The 20,083-nt window shown below is 42.1% G+C and overlaps 1 protein-coding gene across 1 annotated transcript in view; it reads right to left on the bottom strand.

Annotated features, from left to right (window-relative positions):
• The window catches only part of LOC121936760 (60 kDa lysophospholipase-like), a 115,043-nt gene extending 103,629 nt beyond the window's left edge, over positions 1-11,414 (bottom strand). The window contains exon 1 of the mRNA XM_042479313.1: positions 11,179-11,414. Within this exon, the coding sequence (XP_042335247.1) occupies positions 11,179-11,338 (160 nt within the window). The 5' untranslated portion in view covers positions 11,339-11,414. The remainder of the gene's footprint in view (positions 1-11,178) is intronic.
• Positions 11,415-20,083: the final 8,669 nt, after the last annotated feature.

Genomic DNA, 20,083 nt, shown 5'->3' with positions numbered 1-20,083 from the left:
AATTCTGACTTTTGTGTTCAGTTATGTATCTTTGTATTTCAGGATCTTTTCTACTGTATATACTCATGTATAAGTCTAGAAATTTAGGTCAAAAAATTGATCCGAAAAAACTGACTCGACTTATCCATGGGTCAATGTAAGTATTGTATCTTAACTCTAATTTAAAAGAAAAAAACATCTCCTGGTGGAAAGCAAAATATGTGAAGCACTGACCCCCTCTACTCTCTCATCCATCTAGTCTTAAGAGTAAGCACAAAGAGTTATGTCTTCTGGAATTTTATAAGTTCTTTGACACTGTTTTGCTTTGCTTCATCCCTTAGATACTTTGCAATGGCCTGTTACAGACTGCCAAAATAAAGCTGCTTCGGGTCACTTTGGAGGTATGCTATTTAAATGATGCATGGGTCCTAAGAGTCCGGAGGTCGCGCCAAAGCCACACTCCATTCCTAAGCACTGGAGTGCAGCTTTGGAGCAGCTTCCAGATTCATAGGGTGCATGCATCATTTAAATAGCATACCTCCAAAGAGACCCGAAGCAGCTTTATTTTGGTAGTCTGTAACAGGCCTATATGACCCTAAGTTTTACCCTCAACTTATTCATGGGTCATAGCAAAATCCATAATTTTAGCCTCAAAAGTTGCCCTCGACTTATACATGAGGTCGACTTACAGTCAAGTATATATGGTAGTTCTTTCATAGCTGCCCTCCCCATTCTTAATCTTCTTCCGATTTCCTGATTGCAATCCCCATTTCTATCAATGTTTGATCCCAGATATGAGAACTCTTTTACTACTTTGATTTCTTCATTGTATAGGTTGAATTTGTCTAGATTCATATTTTTGCTTTCTTTATGTTCAACAGTAAGCATGCCTTTGCACTTACTTCCTTTATCTTCCTTAGTTCTAGGTCTGAGAGGTTTTCTGCTAGTATTACAGTGTTATCTCCGTATCTTAGATGGTTGAGATTCTTTCCTCCTATTTTCATTCCTCTTTCTTCTGTGCGCAAGCCTGCTTTCTTTACAATATGTTCAGCATATAAGTTAAACAACTAGGGTGAGAAGATGCAGCCTTGTCTGACCCCTTTGCCAATTAGGAACCATTCTGTTTCTCTGTGTTCTGTTCTGACAGTGGCCTCTTGTCCCAAGTACAGATTTCTCATCAGGACTATCAAATGTGTTGGCACTCTCATGTCTTTAAGGGTGTTCCATAGCCTTTCATGATCTATGCAATCAAAGGCTTCAGTGTAGTATATAAAACTCATGCCGATTTTCTTTTGGTGCGCTCCATTAGCCCTCGTATGTTTGCAATGTGGTCCCTAGTGCCTTTTCTTTTCCTGAACCTTGCTTGGACCTCTGGGATTTCTCTCTCCATCTATGGTTGGAGCCTATGTTGAAAGAAAGGCAAGGCCTGAAATCAATGTATACACTATTTACAACTAGAGATGTGAGAGCCTCCCCTTAAGGAAAGAAAGAGAGGTGGAGACGGGAGAAGAAGAACAGAGAAATTACTTTTTGTTTTGTTCTCCCAGCTCCCTAATTTTTCTACTGGGAACCAAGTAGATCTTTTGGTTAGAGAAGCTGAACTCCTTCCAGGGCAGAAGCTAGAATGGCAAAAGCTGCAATTAAAAATACATTTGAAAAAATGGAAAAATACACATGCTGCTTTGAAGTGTTCAGAGTGATTTACATTGTTTCAGTAATCCTTGGGACAATATTACCAAAAAAAGGTTCTGCACTGCATCCTACCAAGAGGAACAAGCTTCTAGACCTCATGATTATGGGAGAAGGAAAGACAGTGACATCAGTAAGGGGGCGCAGACCTCACTGGGTGACACCACTGCTCCTCAAACACCTACCTTTTGACAGAAACAGGCTGAGGCATTCATCTTCTTCCTTTTAAAATGCTGTAAGAGATGGTGGTAGTGGAGTGAAGCTCAGTGGGAGAGAAAGGAGAGGCTTCAGAATTTTTTAAATGAAAAAAAATTAAATTTAAAAAAATGATTTTTTAAAAAATTATTATTTTAAATTTTTCTTTAAAAACATCACATTTTAACCAAACTCTCACTGTGTATTTGCAAACACATTTAGAGTGTGCATATGAAATTGTAGTTTGTAGGTGTAATGTTAATTTTTCTAGTTGTTTATGTCACAACTATTAGCATTATATTCAGTGCTATATAGGAATTATAATTTGCGAATATCATTACTGCAAAAAAGAATGACTAAGGATTCTGTCTGGTGTGAAATGGGAGGTGGTCAATGGGGGGGGGGGGTGACACTATGGGTTACCACACCAGGTGACATCAACCCTAGTGATGCCACTGAGGAAAGGAACTAAAATATATGGAGATGTAAAAAACAGCCCAAACCTACAATCTTACAGAAACTTTGAGCCCTTTAAATGCATAAATTCAACATGTGCAGCATTTATCCCCATCACATAATCATGCTATGAAGGATGGCTGATAATATCGTTTCCCTGAAAATAAGACATATCCATAAAATAAGCCGTAGCAGGGATTCTAAGCATTTGCGCAATATAAGCCATACCCCAAAAATAAGACATAGTGATAGGGGTGGCTATGTAGCGTACTGGCACAGAGTGGTAAAGAAGATGGGCAGCTCTTCTCATCTGCCCCATCATAAAAATAAGACATTCCCTGAAAATAAGCCATAGTGTGTCTTCTTGTGAAAAACTAAATATAAGACAGTGTCTTATTTTCAGGGAAACACATTAGGATATGCTTCCTATATGACTAGTGGCTAACAGATAGGTAGGCCTCTTTTTACTGAGCAGTGCTCCCTAGTTTTCTACTTTTGTGCAATTATTCTCAGCCTTCTAAATGTTCCGTGTCTTCACAGAATTTAGCATGTCCACTTGCATAAAATATAACATTGTTAAAATCAAGCTTGTTCTCTGGTTTGCAAAATGTGAGAGCTTGCAGTGTTTCACTCTAGAGCTACTTCAAAGACAAGTATTTTTTAAGTGAGGTCTGTAACTGACTTTAAGGAAAGCCATGCAGTAGTCAAAAAATGTTGTCTGGAGAAGGGACTTCCTTGTTCTATTTTATTGTTTGTTTTTGTTTGTTTGTTTGTTGCAGGAGAGATTATCCTTCCTGGTACAGTGGTGTTTATTGAAAACAACTGAGAAATCCAAGAATTTATTGTCGCTGTGCTTGTAAGTAGCGTACTTTCACCCCAATCCTCCTGTTTTTCCTGCAAGTATATAAAACAACAACAACAAAAATGCCAGCAGAAACTCAAACAAAGTTCATCTTATCTATTGTTGGAGTGTGGTTGTAGCTGAGAGATATGAGCTAGATTAGTCCTGCAAACAGGGTGACATAACTGCAAAGGAGGACAAGGGATTGCAAAATGTAGGACATTCAAGAAAAAAACAGGACATTACAAAATAAAAGCTAAAAATACTCATCTAACTATAAATTCATGCTTCAGTCGTGCTCAAAATATCTTCCGTTTTTTGGAATTCCTCCTGGGCAGAAAACTGAAATGTAGGACATATCCTAGAAAAGGATATGTCCTCCATAGTTATATCCGTACTGTTGGGACTGGGAGAACGTTAGGCTGAGATCAAGGACAGTTGCTGCTTTCCATCCTGGGGAGATGGATATGCAGAAGTTGAGAACCAAAAATGAGATACGAGAAACTAGCTAAGAGGGTCCTCAAGAGGCTGAGATGTTATCTAGTGTTGTGTATCTAGTTTGCCAGGAAGCCATCTTGTCTGTTCAACCCACTTATGATGGATTGGACTTTGTGGATATATTCTTATTCATCCATTTCTCTTTCTAATCTTCCTTTGTAGTTTTTTTGTTTAAGAAGCATTGTTCTCAGATAGAAGGAGGGAGAAGCACCTCTCCCCTCTTGCTGACACTTCTCCTCCTACCCACTCTCTCCCCACCTAAGACTGCCTACAAGGGGGAAGCTTTGGGGTGTGAGGCTGAGTGGGACCTGCTGAGGTAGCGGTATCCTCCCTCTTTTTCTGTCCCTTCCCCTTCCCCTTCCCCCTGGGCCGGAAGGGATCCCTGGGGCCCAGGGAGGCAACCAAGAACAGATCCCTCCTTCCTCTGGCAGCTCCCACTCACTGGAATTGTTGGGTGGCTGCCTACTGTGAGCTACTGCCCTGGGGTGACACCAACCCTAGTGATGCCACTGCATAAGTAAAAAGTTATTTTGAACCCTCTTGAAAGCTTCTTTGAAAATGCATGGTGATTTTCTTTCACTATGCTCCACTTTTCTTACGATTATCAGCTTGGTGACTTACAGATCTCTGCTTTATTTTTTTAACAAGTTGATGGTAGCTAAGGCAAGGATGGGTAGATGACCATATGAATAGTACAGAGAGTTTTGGAATATGGTTTATGCAGTCTAGGAACCAGAAAGGAGATGTGATGGACTGTCGGAGAGCATCCTTGTGATATCTGATTTATGTCCATTTATCCCCTGGTGCAGGCAAGGCTCTGCGCCAGGGGATAAATGGGAAAAATTAGATGTTAGGAAATGGGAATACAAAAAAAAAAAATTGCTGGAGAACGCTTCAGTCTTCCTGGGCATTCTATCCAATAGCAGAGGCATCCTGGCTGGTAGAGAGGGGCAGCCGGGGAGGAGGTCTTCGGACAATGGTGAACAACTGCTCCACCGTGTGTTCAGCCAGCTCTGAAGTCTCATCAAGTGCAGTCTGTATCCCCACAGCCCCCTTATGACCTCCATGTATTCATGTTTCATTTCACATGTACATATTACTTCAGAATAAAACGTTTGCTAAAATATGTTAAACAGCTCTTCTTTTTTTTGTGATGTAGAAATCTATCCTTATTCTTTCCATTTAATTTGCACCTCTGGTACCAATTTTTCTGTTAAAGAAGTAATACCCAGGAATACATCTGTTTCATTAGCTGAACTGAACTGGGCAATTTCACTTGACCCAGAGGTTAATTTCTGCCCTGGGGACCCTCCAGAGGCCGCATGGATTGATGAAAAAGCCAAAAAGATGAAGAAAAAAATCCAGAGATGGCTGGAAGTCTACTTCTGATTTTGAAAAACAATATGGGGGGAGTCTACTTTTTAAATAACGTGAATCGCTTGCAGGAGATGTAATTCATTCTTCATATTCTTGTTGTTAACTAAGGGGTACTCCAGGAAACTTGGGACTATAAGACCAAAACTACATCGGAGGGAGGGAGGGAATATTCATATGACCCTGGCTACCTTTAGTCTAGAGTCAAATCTCTCAAGGGAAGTTAATTAAACAGCTTGGGGCTGGAAATATTGAAAAACAGCCTCCCCATATACAGTATGAACTTGTGCAAAATCTGAGATCTTCACCAGAGATCTTCCACCACTTCAACTGGGTTGGCTAGTAAGTGAATGAGACAAGGCTTTCCTCAAGCACCACTTCACTTCTGCAATTCTCTCCCAAGGATCTTTTCAGCTTGCAGATGGTGTTCAAAACTGTACTATTCCATTTTCCATGTGGTCTCTCATTTTCAAAACTAGCATTTAAAGTTGTTATTAATCTGTTCTTAAAATATGCTTTCTATACTTCATAGTACTTTCCACTGGGGGCCATAGTGGGCAGAAAAGTAACTTAATTCTTCTCATAAACAAATAAGTAAATGTCTTTCGCCCATGCCACCCCTCTTCTCATTATCCCATCTGCTTCCTTTCTATAGCCAAGGGAAAATATCAATGTTTTCACCTGTTAGGTATACACAGCAATCTCAGTGTAATTGGATGGGAGTAAAAAATGGCATTAGAGTGAGGGTCTGGAAAAAGAAACTTTTCTTTTACTACCATAGTCCCAGTGTGACTCTGAAGCAAACACATTTTATCTGTTGGAAAAACACAGATTTTACCATAGAGCTCCTAATGTTTATTTTAGTCCTAAACAGTGGTACTGTAGTCAGAACAACTAATGTTAACAGCATATAGCAAAATCATGCAGAAACTTTTACCTTTTTTCCACATTTTATTTTTAACCAGTTTAATTCTGAAAACTACACTGAGTAATATTGTTGTGAACTATGATTAGCCTATGATCTTGAGAAACCTTATATAACAGTGTTGTTGTTGTCATCCCTCTTACAAAAGATGCACTTTCAAAATTACATTTACACAGATTGATTCAAATGGTTAAACAGTGGCAGAAGGGTAAATATTTCCCACTTTTTCAGTACAGTACATGCTTGTGAGACCTATTCTCCATTAATAGAAAATGTAAGAAAGATGTGACCTTGTGGATGCTGTAATCATACCCCTAAATTCTGTGTTTAATAAACTAGAGTAACCATCTTCCTTTTCTTTCTTTCTATTATTATTATTATTATTAGCAGCAGCAGCCGTAGTAATAATAATAAACAGAACACAGAATTGTTCTTTCAATATTCCTGAGTATAGACTACTTCTCACCAGCACTGACCGAAAAGGAGTAGAAAACCCATGTTTTCTTCACATTGTATAATGTATACATGTTTTCTTCACATTGTATAACTGTGATTGTGAGTATGATAGGATGTGGAATAATTGGTTACATATAATGTGAATTAGGGGGCTAGTATATGGTTGTTAAATGTTTTTATCTTTTTTTAACTATGTATATTCTATTTTAAAATAAATTTAATATTGTAATGTAATAGATTAATTCTAGTTTAATTGTCACTTTTGTAAGTTTTTGTACTGTGTTTTTAAATTAAAAGCTGCTTTCAATCCCAATTTTTGGGGGAAAGTGGGATATAAATAAATATGGGGGGGAGCTGAAGAGGAGGAGGAGGATTCCTTTAGCTTTTAATATCAAGAAGGGGTATTTCAGCAGGTGCAGCGTTTCACATGTCTCCACAACGCACTGTGCCCACCAATATTCCTCCTTCCAGACAATTATGAAATAATGGAAAAGCCATATTGTGTTTTGCATCGTCATCAGAATAAAGGAATGTTTTGTGACTTAGTAGAAGAAAAAAGTTATTAGATACCTGGAGGCAGCCCCATAAATCAGATCTTTGGTCTATCTAGCTCTTCACAGACTGGCAACCATACTCCAGAGTTTCAGATAGGGATCTTCCTCATTTCTTGCATTAGGAACTAAACCTGGGAGCATTTGCATGCAAACTAAGTGCTTTCCTGCATAGCTATAGCCTTTCTTTGAGAATTATTTCAATATACTGCCCTCAGGAACTCAACTGGTTGACACACTCTCTCAAGCTTCAGAGAATAGCCATGGCAAACCCCTCAGAAGAAACATGCCAAGAAAACCACTTGACAGGCTTGATTTTTTTGTAGTTGTTGTGTATCTTCTAGTCATTTCCAACTCATGATGACCATGAGGTGACACTATCATGGGATTTTCTTGGCAAAGTTTCTTCAGAGGGGTTTGGCACTGCCATCCTCTGGGGCTCAGAGAGTGTGACTTGCCCAAGGTCACCTTAGGTAGTTGTGTCACTAGGGAGTGTAGACCACACCAGGTGACACCCTAAGGGGGTTGTGACACCACTGCTCCTCAAACCCCTACTTTTTGGCAGAAACGGGCTGTGGCATTCATCTTCTTCCCTTTCAAATGCTTTAAGAGATGGTGGGAGTGGGGTCAAACTCAGTGGGAAGAGAAAGGAGAGGCCTCCAATTTTTTAAATTAAAAATTTAAAAAATTAAAAATTTGATTTTAAAAACATTGAAATTGAAAAATGTTTATTCTTTTTTAAAAAACAATTAAAATATCACATTTTAGCCACATCCTTACTATGCATACTTAAATACATTTAGATTGTGCATATGATGTAATTTGAAGGTATAATTTTAATTTTGCTGGTTGTTTATGTCACAATGATTAGCACTGCATTCAGTGCTATATGGGAATGACAGTCTATAGCCCGTTCCGCACAGGCAGCTAGTACGTGCTCAGCACGTACTAGGGTTAGAAAGGGGCGTCCTTTCCGGACGACCCTAACCCTAGTACGCGCCGAGCACGTACAAAATGGCGGTGCCCGTTCTACATGGGTGCCGCCATTCTGACATCGCGGACGCCCAGCATCCACACATCACACAGTGGAAATGACGCCGCGAGTGCGCCATTGGTGACTTGCGGCGCCATTTACGTGCCGCAAGAAGAAGCTGCATTTTGCAGCTTTTTTGTTGCGTCTGGGAATCATGCGGTTTGTCGGCTGCGCTTCCTGGACGCAGCAACCAGCGGTGCCAGCAGACCGCCCTTTTTGGCCAGTCTGTAAAGCACCTATGAGTAACATTAAGGCAGAGAAGCAGGACTAAGGATTCTGTACGGTGTGAAATGGAAAGAGTTCAATGGGGGGGGGGGGTGACACCATGAGTTACTGCACCGGGTGACACCAACCCTAGGGACACCACTGACGTTAAGGTGGCCATAAGTTGGAAACGATTTGAGGGCACACAGCAACAACAATATGTGCCGCCCTGGGCTCTGAGATCTTCAGGAGAGGACCTATTCTCTGTCCCGCCACCCTCACAAGCTCAGTTGGTGGGGAGACGAGAGAGGCCCTTTTCCATGGCTGCCCCCAGACTGTGGAACTCTCTTCCCAGGGAGGCCAGAATATCCCTTTCCTTGTTGGCCTTCCACCGACAGTTTAAAACCTGTTTAGACAGTCTTTTAAAGTGGAAAATTTTTGAAGAACGGGCTGGGTACTGTATTCTTTTGAAGTATTTTAATCGCTTTTATCTTTTCTAACTATGTTTTATTCTTTTATGCAATGTGTTTGAATATTGTAATAATTTAATTCTGTTTAATGCAACACTTTAATAGTACTGTTCTTAATCTTCAAAGATATACCCATGTTAGTCTGTAGAATCAGTACATAGACAGACCTTGCTGCACCTCTGAGACTACAAAAAGATGATTTTTAGTAATTTTTAATTACTCTCACGTTAATCAGAAGTGATGTTAATTACTCTTGCGTTAAACTTTGGGAATTAATCATAAACCTTTTCAGTCCCAAATCTGATATACTGTATGTATGTGTGCATGTAGACACATATACGCATATACAGTATATGCATAATTCAAAGATACAGCCATGTTAAGTCTGTAGAATCAGTATGAAGAGAGATCTTGTAGCACCTTTGAGACTAACTGAAGGAAAGAAATCGGCAGCATGAGTTTTCATAGACATCAGTCTACTTTCTCAGATGCATTTGGATACTTAAGTAGATTGAAGTCTATGAAGGCTCACGCTGCCAATTTCTTTCCTTCAGTTAGTCTCAAATGTTCTTAATCATGTACGCCGATCTGAGTCCCAGTTCTGGGGAAAGGGCAGGATATAAATAAATAAATATAACAACAGCAGCACCAACAACCACAACATCTTTCTTGCAAGGATAGAATTCAAAGATATAGCCATCTTAGTCTATAGAATCAGTACGTAGACAGATCTTGTAGCATCTTTGAAAGAAATTGACAGCATGGTCTTTTGTAGACTTCAGTCCACACCCGTCTTCTACATTTGCAGCTTCAACTTTTGCAGATTTGATTATTCATGAATTTTATTAATATGTTCTCTCTAGGAATATCTAGGTTATCCGGTGCAATTAATTCTCTGGTCAACTTCAACCAAAAGTTGCACTGATGGACCTAGCGATTCCTAGAGAGAATGCTCCACTAAGCCTTTGTAGCTCCTCCAGCGCAATTCTATGGCAATGTCTGGCAGAGTTGCACTGGAGGACCTAGAGATTCCTAGAGAGGTGTTCTCTCAGGTTAAAGAAAAAAGAGTGTTTTTATTATTTGCAGTTCTTCCACTTTCACAGGAGTCAGAGAATCATAGAATCCTAAGAGTTGGAAGAGACCGCAAGGGCCATCCAGTCCAACCCCATTCTGCCATGCAGGAACTCTCAATTAAAGCATCACTGTTTAAAGACCTCCAGGGAAGGAGATTCAACTACACACCAAGGGAGTGTGTTCCACTGTCAAACAGCCCTGACTGTCACGAAGTTCCTCCTAATGTTGAGGTAGAATCTCTTTTCCTGGAACTTGCATCCATTGTTCCAGGTCCTGTTCTCTGGAGCAGCAGAAAACAAGCTTGCTCCATTCTCAATGTAATACCCCTTCAAGTATTTAAACAGGGCTATCATATCACCTCTTAACCTTCTCTTCTCCAGGCTAAACATACTCAGCTCCCTGAGTCTTTCCTCATAGGACATGGTTGCCAGACCCTTCACTATTTTAGTCGCCCTCCTTTGAACACATGGCTCCAGTTTCTCAATGTCCTTTTTGAATTGTGGTGCCCAGAACTGGACACAATATTCCAGGTGGGGCCTGACCAGAGCAGAACAGTGGCACTATTAAACCATGCCCTATGAGGAATGTCTTAGGGAGCTGGTGATGTTTAGCCTGGATAAGAGAAAGTTAAGAGGTGATATGATAGCTCTGTTTAAATATTTGAAGGGATGTCATATTGAGGAGGGAGTAAGCTTATTTTCTGCTGCCCCAGAGACTAGGACCTGGAGGAATGGATGCAAGCTCCAGGAAAACAGGTTCCACCTCAACATTAGAACTTCCTGAGAGTAAGGGCTGTTCACAGTGGAACACACTTCCTCAGAGTGTAGTGGAGTCTCCTTCTTTGGAGGTCTTTAAACAGAGTTCCTGCATGGCAGGGGGGTTGGACAGGTTGGCCCTTGCAGTCTCTTCCAGCTCTATGATCCTATGAACCATTGAACCTGGCTGACAAAATATCATGGAGAGGGCTTTGGAGTGCTGCATTGCTGTTGTCCTTGTTGCAAACCATGATCATGGCTTGTGATGCACTTGATATTGCATGGCACAGAAGGTGGGTGCTTCCGCTGTGTGCACTTACAGGAGAGAAGGAGATAGAGATAGAGAGGAGAGAGAGGAAGGTTTACACACCCCATTGGAGAATGGTGGGGTCTCCTTCCTTGGAAGTTTTTAAACAGAGGCCAGATGGCCATCTGTCAGTGCTGCTTTGATTGTGAGTTCCTGCATGGCAGAATGGGGTTGGACTGGATGGCCCTTGGAGTCCCTTCCAACTCTAAGATTCTATGATTCAATGACAACACTAATAAAATACAATACTAATAAAAATAACTAGCATATCTATACAGGGCAATACCAAGGAGCTCCCCCCAAAAAACACCACGAACCCCTTCCCCCCAAAAAAGAAATCCCTTTTCTCTTTTCCCAGTCACCCCACTCACCCTCTGACTCATGGGGCACCATTCCTATGGTCCCCCCGGTGTTGATCACCAGCACCCTCACTTCAGCCATTGTGCCTCGGCAGCCTCCTCCAACCTCTAGCCCCAGAGAGGCTTCTGTGTTGCTCAGAGCTCTGCTCAGCTCGCTGCTGGTCTCTCCCATGATGGTGCCTCCTGATCCTTCCCCGCCGGCTACCAATGAGCAACTGAGAACCCTCCAGCCAAGGCAAGGTGAGCAGCATCCATATACCGGTGTTCAACTCCGCCCCTTTCCGGAAAGGGCTGCTCTGATTGGCTGCCCTCTCTCGGCACTGCCCTCCCTGAGCGCGCGCGGCGAAGCATGGCTGTCAATCACGCGCGCACACCCCTCGCGCACGTTTTCCGTTAGAGCTGTTGGTCGCTGTTGTTTTGAGGTCTGCAGGTGTTTTGGACTTCATTTCCCAGAAGTCCCAGTCGCTTATACTCATTGTTCAAGGATTCTGGGAGTTGAAGTCTCAAAAAATAAAATCTAGAGGGCTTCTCAGTCAGTGGTTGAGAATGAGAAGAGAACCCACTGATCTCGGGTTAGATGTGTCGGCCATATTATATAGCAAAGTCCAATAACATCCAAACCATGATCCCTGTAGTAGTAACTACAATGATTTAATTTAAAATAAGTAATAATAATAAATAATATAAATGATAATAAATAAATAAATAATAAACAATGATTTAATTCACTAAATTAATTAATTAATTTACTACATTTAATTACTGTAGTAAAAAATCTTAATAAATTATAAAAAATACATTTTGTATTTATAAATTTACATTTATTATTATAATTGTACAATTTAATTACAATTAAAAAGTTTAAAACATTATAATACTGTATATATGTGTGTGCGTGTGTGCGTGTAGCGAGCCATTATTATTATATTATATTTAATATAATTAAATTATATTATTATAATTATGTTATATTATTATAGTGTTATTTCTTATATGAAAATAATCAAATTAATTGTACAATTGTGCTTTATATATGTTAGCCGCCTTGGGTCCCACTTTGGGAGAAAGGCGGCATAAAAGTAAAATAAATATATATATAATAACATCCAAACAATTATCATTTTCCCCCTCTGCAACAAATGGTCCCCAAACTGTGCTCTTTAAGGGATCTTTTTTTGAGGACTTCAACTCCCAGAATCTCTTACTATTGGTCAACATGGCTGAGGCTTCTGGGAGCTGAAGTCCCCAATCTCTCAAAGGGCACTGTTTGGGGACCACTGTTCTATTATTATTATTATTATTATTATTATTATTAAGCTTTATTTACATAGCGCTATAAATTAACACAGCACTGTACATACAATCAATTAAAATAGATAAAAATAAGCCTGCCTGTGGCGTATGTTCTACAAAAATAATTAAATTTAATACATGTTAGTATGTATTAACAAGTCGCACTGTCTCAGCCTCAGAGGATGGCCAAGGAAAGGCCAAACTGTCTGTGAAGAAAATGGGCGCCATGATAGGGTCGCCCTAAGTTGGAAACGACTTGGAGGGCACACGACAACAACTACGTGGGGAAATATTTATTTATTATTTTATTTTTATCCCGCCTTTCTCTCAAGTTGGGACCCAAGGCAGCTCACAATATATATATATAAACACATTAAAACAATATGTAGTGATCTTGTAGCATCTTTGAGGCTAAATGAAAGAAAGAAGTTGGCAGCATGAGCTTTCGTAGACTTCAGTCCACTTAAGTCTCCAAATGCATCTGAGGATGTAGACTACGAAGCCTACGGAAGCTCATGCTGCCAACTTCTTTCTTTCAGTTAGTCTCAAAGGTGCCACAAGATCTCTTTACATACTGATTCTACAGACTGACACGGCTATATCTTTGAATTCTGCTACATTAAAACAACACTTTAAAAACAAGTCAAATAGTCCAATTAAAACAATAAAAAGCTTAAAATGTTACAACATACTAAATTTAATTTTAATGTTTGGAGGGATGTCATACTGAGGATGAAGAAAGCTTGTTTTCTGCTGCTCCAGAGAATAGGACTTGGAGCAATGAATGCAAACTAGAGGAAAAGAGATTCCACCTAAACATTAGGAAAAACTTCCATGCAGTAATTGCTATTTGACAGTGGAAGTGGGGTAGAATCTCCATCTTTTGAGGTTTTTAAATAGAAGCTGGATGGTCATCTGTCTGGAGTGCTTTCATTGGGAGTTCCTGCATGGCATGGGGTTGGACTGGATGGCCTTTGTGGTCTCTTGAGGTTTAGCCTGGACAAGATAAGGTCAAGAGCTGATATGCTAGCCCTGTTTGAAAGGTGTCATATTGAGGATGGATCAAGTTTGTTTTCTGCTGCTCCAGAGAACAGGACCCAGAACAATGGATGCAAGCTACAGGAAAAGAGATTCCACCTCAACATTAGGAGGAACTTCCTGACAGTAAGGGCTGTTCGACAGTGGAACAAACTCCCTTGGAAAGTGGTGGAGTCTCTATTCTTGGAGCTCTTTAAATAGAGGCTGGATGGCCATCTGTCAGGGATGCTTTGATTGAGAGTTCCTGCATGGCAGAATGGGGTTGGATTGGATGGCCCTTGTGGTGTCTTCCAACTCTATGATTCTATGATTCGCTGTTTCTCATTTGAACCAGCTGAGGTAATAAATAAGTAAATAAATAACAATGGGACAAAAAGGTCACTCTGTACTTGTTTGGGGGTAGCAGGTGGTGGGTTGTTTGTGGACATTAAACTGCACTTGACAGGTGATACCACAAGAATGTGCAAACCACTTCGGGTCCCCTAAGCGAATGTTTTGCCTTAGGGTGACCTCTAGGATGCATCTACAATGTAGAAATAGTGCAGTTTTTGACACCACTTTAACTGCCATGGGTCCATTCTACAGAATACAGGGATTTGTAATTAGATGAGGCACCAGCACTCTTTTGCAGAGAAGGCTAAAGACCTTTGTTGTTGTCAGAGGTGTCACTAAGGTTGGCGTCACTCGGTGCCATAACTCATGGTGTCACTCTCCCCTTGACTTTCTCCCATTACCACTCCATACAGAATCGTTAGGAAAGTTTTTTGTACTGCTCTTTCTCACTAACCATAATTCCTGCCTATTGCTGAATGTCATGGTAATAGCTGTGACATAAAACAACTAACAAAATTAAAATTGTACCTTTACATACAAAATCATACACACAGCCTCCATGTATTTATATACACATAGTGGGTTTCCATGGCCAAGCTGGGAACCAAACCCTGGTCTCCAGAGTCTCAGTCCAACACTCAAAGCACTACACCAGGCTTTCTAAAGACTTTGTAAAACAACAAATCCCGAGTTTCCATAGGATGGAGCTGCAGCACTTAAAGTGGTGTCAAACTGCATTATTTCTGCAGTGTAGATGCACCATTGTCCCTAGAATGTGGGGGAAGTCACTTTTTGGACTACAGCTCCCATATTCCCCCAGCTCTGCAATTCTAGGAGCTGCATTCAGTCTGAATATCTCTTATGAGGAATTCTGAAATCCGAAATATTCCAAAATCCATAACTGCCCACATGAGTGGCTGAGACAGACACCTTTGCTTTCTGAAGGTTCACACAAACTTTATTTTATGCACAAAATTGTTAAAAATACTGTGTATAAACCTCCCCTTCAGGCTATGTGTATAAGGTGTATATGAAACATAAATGGATTTCATGTTTAGACTTGGGTCCCATCTCCAAGATACCTCATTCTGTATAGGTAAATATTCCAAAATCTGAAAAAATCCCAAACACTTCTGGTCCCAAGCATTTTGGATAAGAGAGACTCAACTTGTATGGGAAAAAAAAGTAACCTATTACTCTTGATTCCCCAGACCACCTGTGTGAGTGTGAGCAGTGGACATTCAATGGCAATGCTGCTATTTCTGAACGCAGATGTTTCCAGTACTTAATCATAGCTAAGATCTGTCCATAGACCTACGTACATTTAGTAATGTTACCCCGCAAAAATTGGAGCTTTAAATGCCATGGAGGCGGGAGAGAAAAGCTGCCTACGTGTCTTTTAAAATAACTTTTAAGGCAGAACAGGAGAAAGTGTAAGTCTTACTGTGACAGCTGGTCATGGTAATTTTCACAGACCAGTTTCTCCATCTCTATTTCCTTCCTCTCGTTTTGTGAGGGGAAAAAAGTTTTCATCAACTTACAGGCCCATTCTTTTACAGGAAAAAAAAGCAACTACGCAATAGTGAAATATCCTGTACGTGGGGTGGGGAAACAATTTCTCTTTTTAAATAATGTATTTGTTATTACTATTACTAGTTATTGCTGTAACTAACAGTAAATAGTTATTACTATTATTAAACTTCACACTCTACCAAATTCCAGCTTGAGTTTTGGACCATCAACAATTCAGGTTCTATCCAAGAATTTTGCAAATCAGTGAGGAGTCATTGGATAGTGTGGCACACTCCAAACTGTATAATTTTTATTTTATTTTATTGTCATTGAGATATTGTGACCCTATCTATGGCAATTTCCTTCAGATATTTTGTCAGTTCACAATGCAGAGCAATGCCACACTCCAAAGCCCCCTCCATGATGTTTTGTCAGCCAGATTGCTCTCAATGACAACACCAGCAGAAATGGATAACAACAGAAATATGTGTGCACACATCATTTAATAGACAGCAAAAAAAATTGCATCAGCAGGTTGTCTGTGGCTGCAAATAATTGACAGACAATACTATCGTACGTGCCATCGTAAATAAAGATGGTGTTGTGTGGGGGTCACAGCATTGCATATATGCAAATAAACATGAAAGGGAATGAGAGAGGTCACAAGCAAAAAATCGCAACAATCTGCAGAAAATGCTCATGTGTAGACTGGCTCACAGAGGAATCTCCACCTGTATGTACTCTTTGTCATTTCTGCATCACTACCCCAATCTGGTTTTCTACTTCCAATCCAAGTAATTCTGCTGGGAAATATGGCACCCAGGAAGTGCATTTCTTGTTTCCAATCAGAATCACATTACGAAGGTCTTCAAGAAGCACAGAATTGCTGGAAAATAGGGCAAGTGTGCTCTGTTTCCCAGAAGGATCGCTGGGGTTTGCTAGTGGTGGAAACAGAATGCAGAAGTAAACCATTACTGTTATCTGAGCTTCCACATCTTATATACATTTTTGTAAATGTCTGATTTTCATCACTTTTTATTTCCTTACATGTGTTATATTTCCAATTTGATTCTTCTTTATGAATTCACGTTCCATCCCATTTTTAAATTTCATATGATTTTCCATTTTACTTCTACCATGGAGGCTACAACTTTCTTTCTTTCTTTTTCCATCCCACTTTGCTGATTTATTATTTCCACTTAGTTAAGTCTGTTAAATTGTTTCATGGTTCAGAATGCCATCATTTTCATACAAAGTCTGCCACAATTAGTGATTGTTTTCTTTTCGAGGGTATATCTGACATTCAGTTATGCCCAACACTCTTTCAGTTGATAAACCCTTCATCATTTTTTGTGGGTTTTTCGGGCTATGTGGCTATGTTCTAGAAGAATTTATTCCTGACATTTTGCCAGTGTCTTTGGCTGGCATCTTCAGATTATGGTGGCATGGAGGTGCATGCGGTATATATACTATGTGATCCTTGGTTGAGAAGAACAGGTTGCTCACCTGTAACTGTGTTTCTTTGAGTGGTCATCTGTGAATTCACACAAATGGGTTTATTCTGCGCCTGCGCAGCAATCCTCGGAAACTTCTAGAATCTCTAGGCAGAAAGTAATGTATCTTTCTGCAACTTTTTGGCTTTAGCTCCGCCCACCCATATTTAAGGCCCCTGGTGGCCTGCTCCTCTCCAGTTCCAAATGAGCCGCTAACAGCGCGGCAACAAGCGTTGTCAATGAGCAGACACTGAGGGGATGGATGGGCGGGTTTGTGTGAATTCGCAGATGACCACTCGAAGAAACACAGTTACAGGTGAGCAACCTGTTCTTCTTCTTCGTGGTCTCTGCGAATCACACAAATGGGTTTAGACTAGCGAGCTATAGTCAGTGGAGGAGGGAGTGTCAAACACCAATAATCATATAATCAATAAAGTATGTAAACCAAACAACTGTGTTATTTATTAACAGTGTAACAGGTCTATTGAATGGCAGAAAGTAACACTGCCCTCCCAAAGGCTGCATCGTGCCTGGCCCTTGCGTCCAGCCTGTAATGTCTAATGAATGTCAATGGCTGGGACCAGACAGCTGCCTTACAGACATCCTCAAGGGAAATCCCCGTCAAAAAGGCTGAGGATGCAGCTACCGCCCTAGTTGCATGGGCTCTAACCCGACCTGGTAGAGGCTTTCCAGCCAGTTCGTAGCAGAGGTGGATGGTGCTGGCCACCCACTTGGAGAACCTCTGCGGTGACACCGGCAGCCCCTTCTTGGCTTCGGAGTAGCACACAAAAAGTCTCTCCGAACGCCTGGAAACAGATGTCCTGTCCAGATAGAACGCCAGCGCCCTGCGAACATCCAGGGCATGGAGCTGATGCTCAGAGTCTGTGGTCGGATTAGGAGCCAGAGTCGGCAAAACAATGTCCTGGTTGATGTGAAAGGCAGACACCACCTTTGGCAAGAAAGTGATGTCTGTACGGAGCACCACCTTGTCCTTGTGGAAACGGAGGAAGGGTTGGTCCATCCTCAGGACACACAATTCACCAGCTCGGCGGACTGACGTTATAGCTACCAGGAAGGCCGTCTTCCAAGTCAGGAGTCTCAGGTCCGTGGTAGCTAAGGGCTCAAAGGGCTTAGATACCAAATGTGCCAAGACAGTATCTAGACTCCACTGTAATTGTTGAATCCCTTAAGGAACCTCTTTATGAGAGGATCCCCAAAGAGAGAAGGCTTGTTCTGAAACAGGTAGTGAGATGAAATGGCAGATAGGTAGCATTTGATAGAACTCAAGGAGAGACCTGCATCTGCTAAAGTCATGAGAAAGTCCAGGACTACCGGGATGGAGACACGGGATGGTGGAGTGTCCTTTGCTTGTAGAAAGGATAGGAACCTATCCCATTTTTAGGCATAGGACCTCTGTGTGGATGGTCTCTGTGCTGCCTTGATGATGTCCTGTACACCGGATGGAAGTGTCCTCAGGATGAAATCCTCCATGCTACCAATGGGAGGGATTGCATCTCGGGATGGTGAACTTGTCCGTTGTGGAGCGAGAGCAGGTCGGGCTGGTGCTCGAGGCAGAGATGGTCCTGCGCTCGTTGTAGGAACGGGGCGAACCACGGCTGTCTGGGCCACCACAGCGTTACCAGGATTGCGTCCATGTGATCGGCCAACATTTTCGAGAAGACCCTTGTAATCAAAGGGAATGGAGGGAAGGCGTACAGGAGGCCCTGGGTCCATTTGAACTGGAAGGCGTCCCCTTCCGATGCTGGGTCTCTGTACCGTGAGCAGAATCTTACAGTCTGAGTGTTCAGCCGGGAGGCAAACAGGTCGAGGTGGGGGGTTCCCCAACGATTGAAGAGTCGGGAGACTACTTCTGGATGCAGTCTCCATTCGTGGCAAGTGGATGATGACCTGCTGAGACGGTCTGCCAGGTCGTTCTGTTCGCCGGGCAGGTGAATACATTGTAGCAGGATCTTGTGTTCTATGCACCATTCCCAAATGCGGATGGTGATTAATAGCAGAGTCCTCAATTTCGTACCACCCTGTTTGTTGAGGTAGTACATGACGGTGGTGTTGTCGGTGAGGAGGAGCACCACCTTGTCAGCGAGGACCGTCTGAAAGGCTCTGAGTGCTTTCTCCACGGCGAGCATCTCCAATACGTTGATGTGGAGAGTAGCTTCTGCCAGTGACCATCTGTCTTTTATTGTAAGGTCCAGCGTGTGGGCGCCCCATCCTTGCAGGCAGGCGTCTGTAGTCAGGGAGAGGTCCGGCTGAGGGGGTAAGAATGGCATCCCCACACAGACGTTGTCGGATTGGAGCCACCATCGTAAGGACCTCTGTACCGTCCTCGGGATGGTGAGCAACTTGGTGGCCGTGTCTCGGACGGGGTCGAACACGGCGAGAAACCAAGATTGAATGGGCCTGAGGCGCAGTCTGGCCCACGGTGTGACAAAAGTGGTGGAGGCCAGGTGCCCCATGGCGACTTGAACTGCACGGGCCTGAAGGCGTCTTTGGCGGAGGCAGGGCTGTAGAGATGCGCAGAGGGCTTGGAACCTTGTCTCTGGAAGGTATGCCCTCATCTGTACAGAGTCCAGTGTTGATCCTATGAAGTCTATTCGCTTGGTAGGAGTCAAGTTGGACTTGTCGAAGTTGACCTGCAGCCCTAGTGTTTGTAGCAGGGATAAGGCAAATTCCAGCTGCTTGAGTAGGGCGTCCCTTGAGGATGCTGCGAAGAGCCAGTCGTCCAGGTATGGGAAGACTGTGATTCCCTTCTGACGTAGGTAAGCCACCACGGGTGCCATGCACTTGGTGAAGACTCTTGGAGCTGTGGAAAGGCCAAAGGGAAGGACCTTGTATCGGTACGCCTGGTGCCCGACAGCGAAGGCGAGGAACCTGTGGTGGTCCTCCAGGATCGCTATGTGAAAATATGCGTCTTTCAAGTCTAGCGTCACGAACCAGTAGTCTTCCTGTAGGAGTGGTAAGATAGAAGCAAGAGTTACCATCCTGAATTTTTTGTAAACAATAAAGTTATTAAGGGCTCAGAGATCCATTATGGGTCTGAGGCCAGAGTCTTTTTTCGGTACAGTGAAGTACCTGGAAAAAAAGCACCACTTGAACTCAGAGAGGGAGATGGGTTCAATGGCGCCTTGGTCTAAGAGGGTGCGCACTTCGTCGAGAAGGGTGTCCGAGGGGACGGTTGAAACAAAAGCTCCGGTTGGCGGGAGCTCAGAGAACTCTAGGGCATAACCCCT

The sequence above is a fragment of the Sceloporus undulatus genome, chromosome 1 (genome assembly GCF_019175285.1).
Source record: "Sceloporus undulatus isolate JIND9_A2432 ecotype Alabama chromosome 1, SceUnd_v1.1, whole genome shotgun sequence".
Taxonomy (NCBI): domain Eukaryota; kingdom Metazoa; phylum Chordata; class Lepidosauria; order Squamata; family Phrynosomatidae; genus Sceloporus; species Sceloporus undulatus.
Note: the sequence above shows the minus strand (reverse complement) of the source record. Positions and strands in the feature narration are given on the sequence as shown.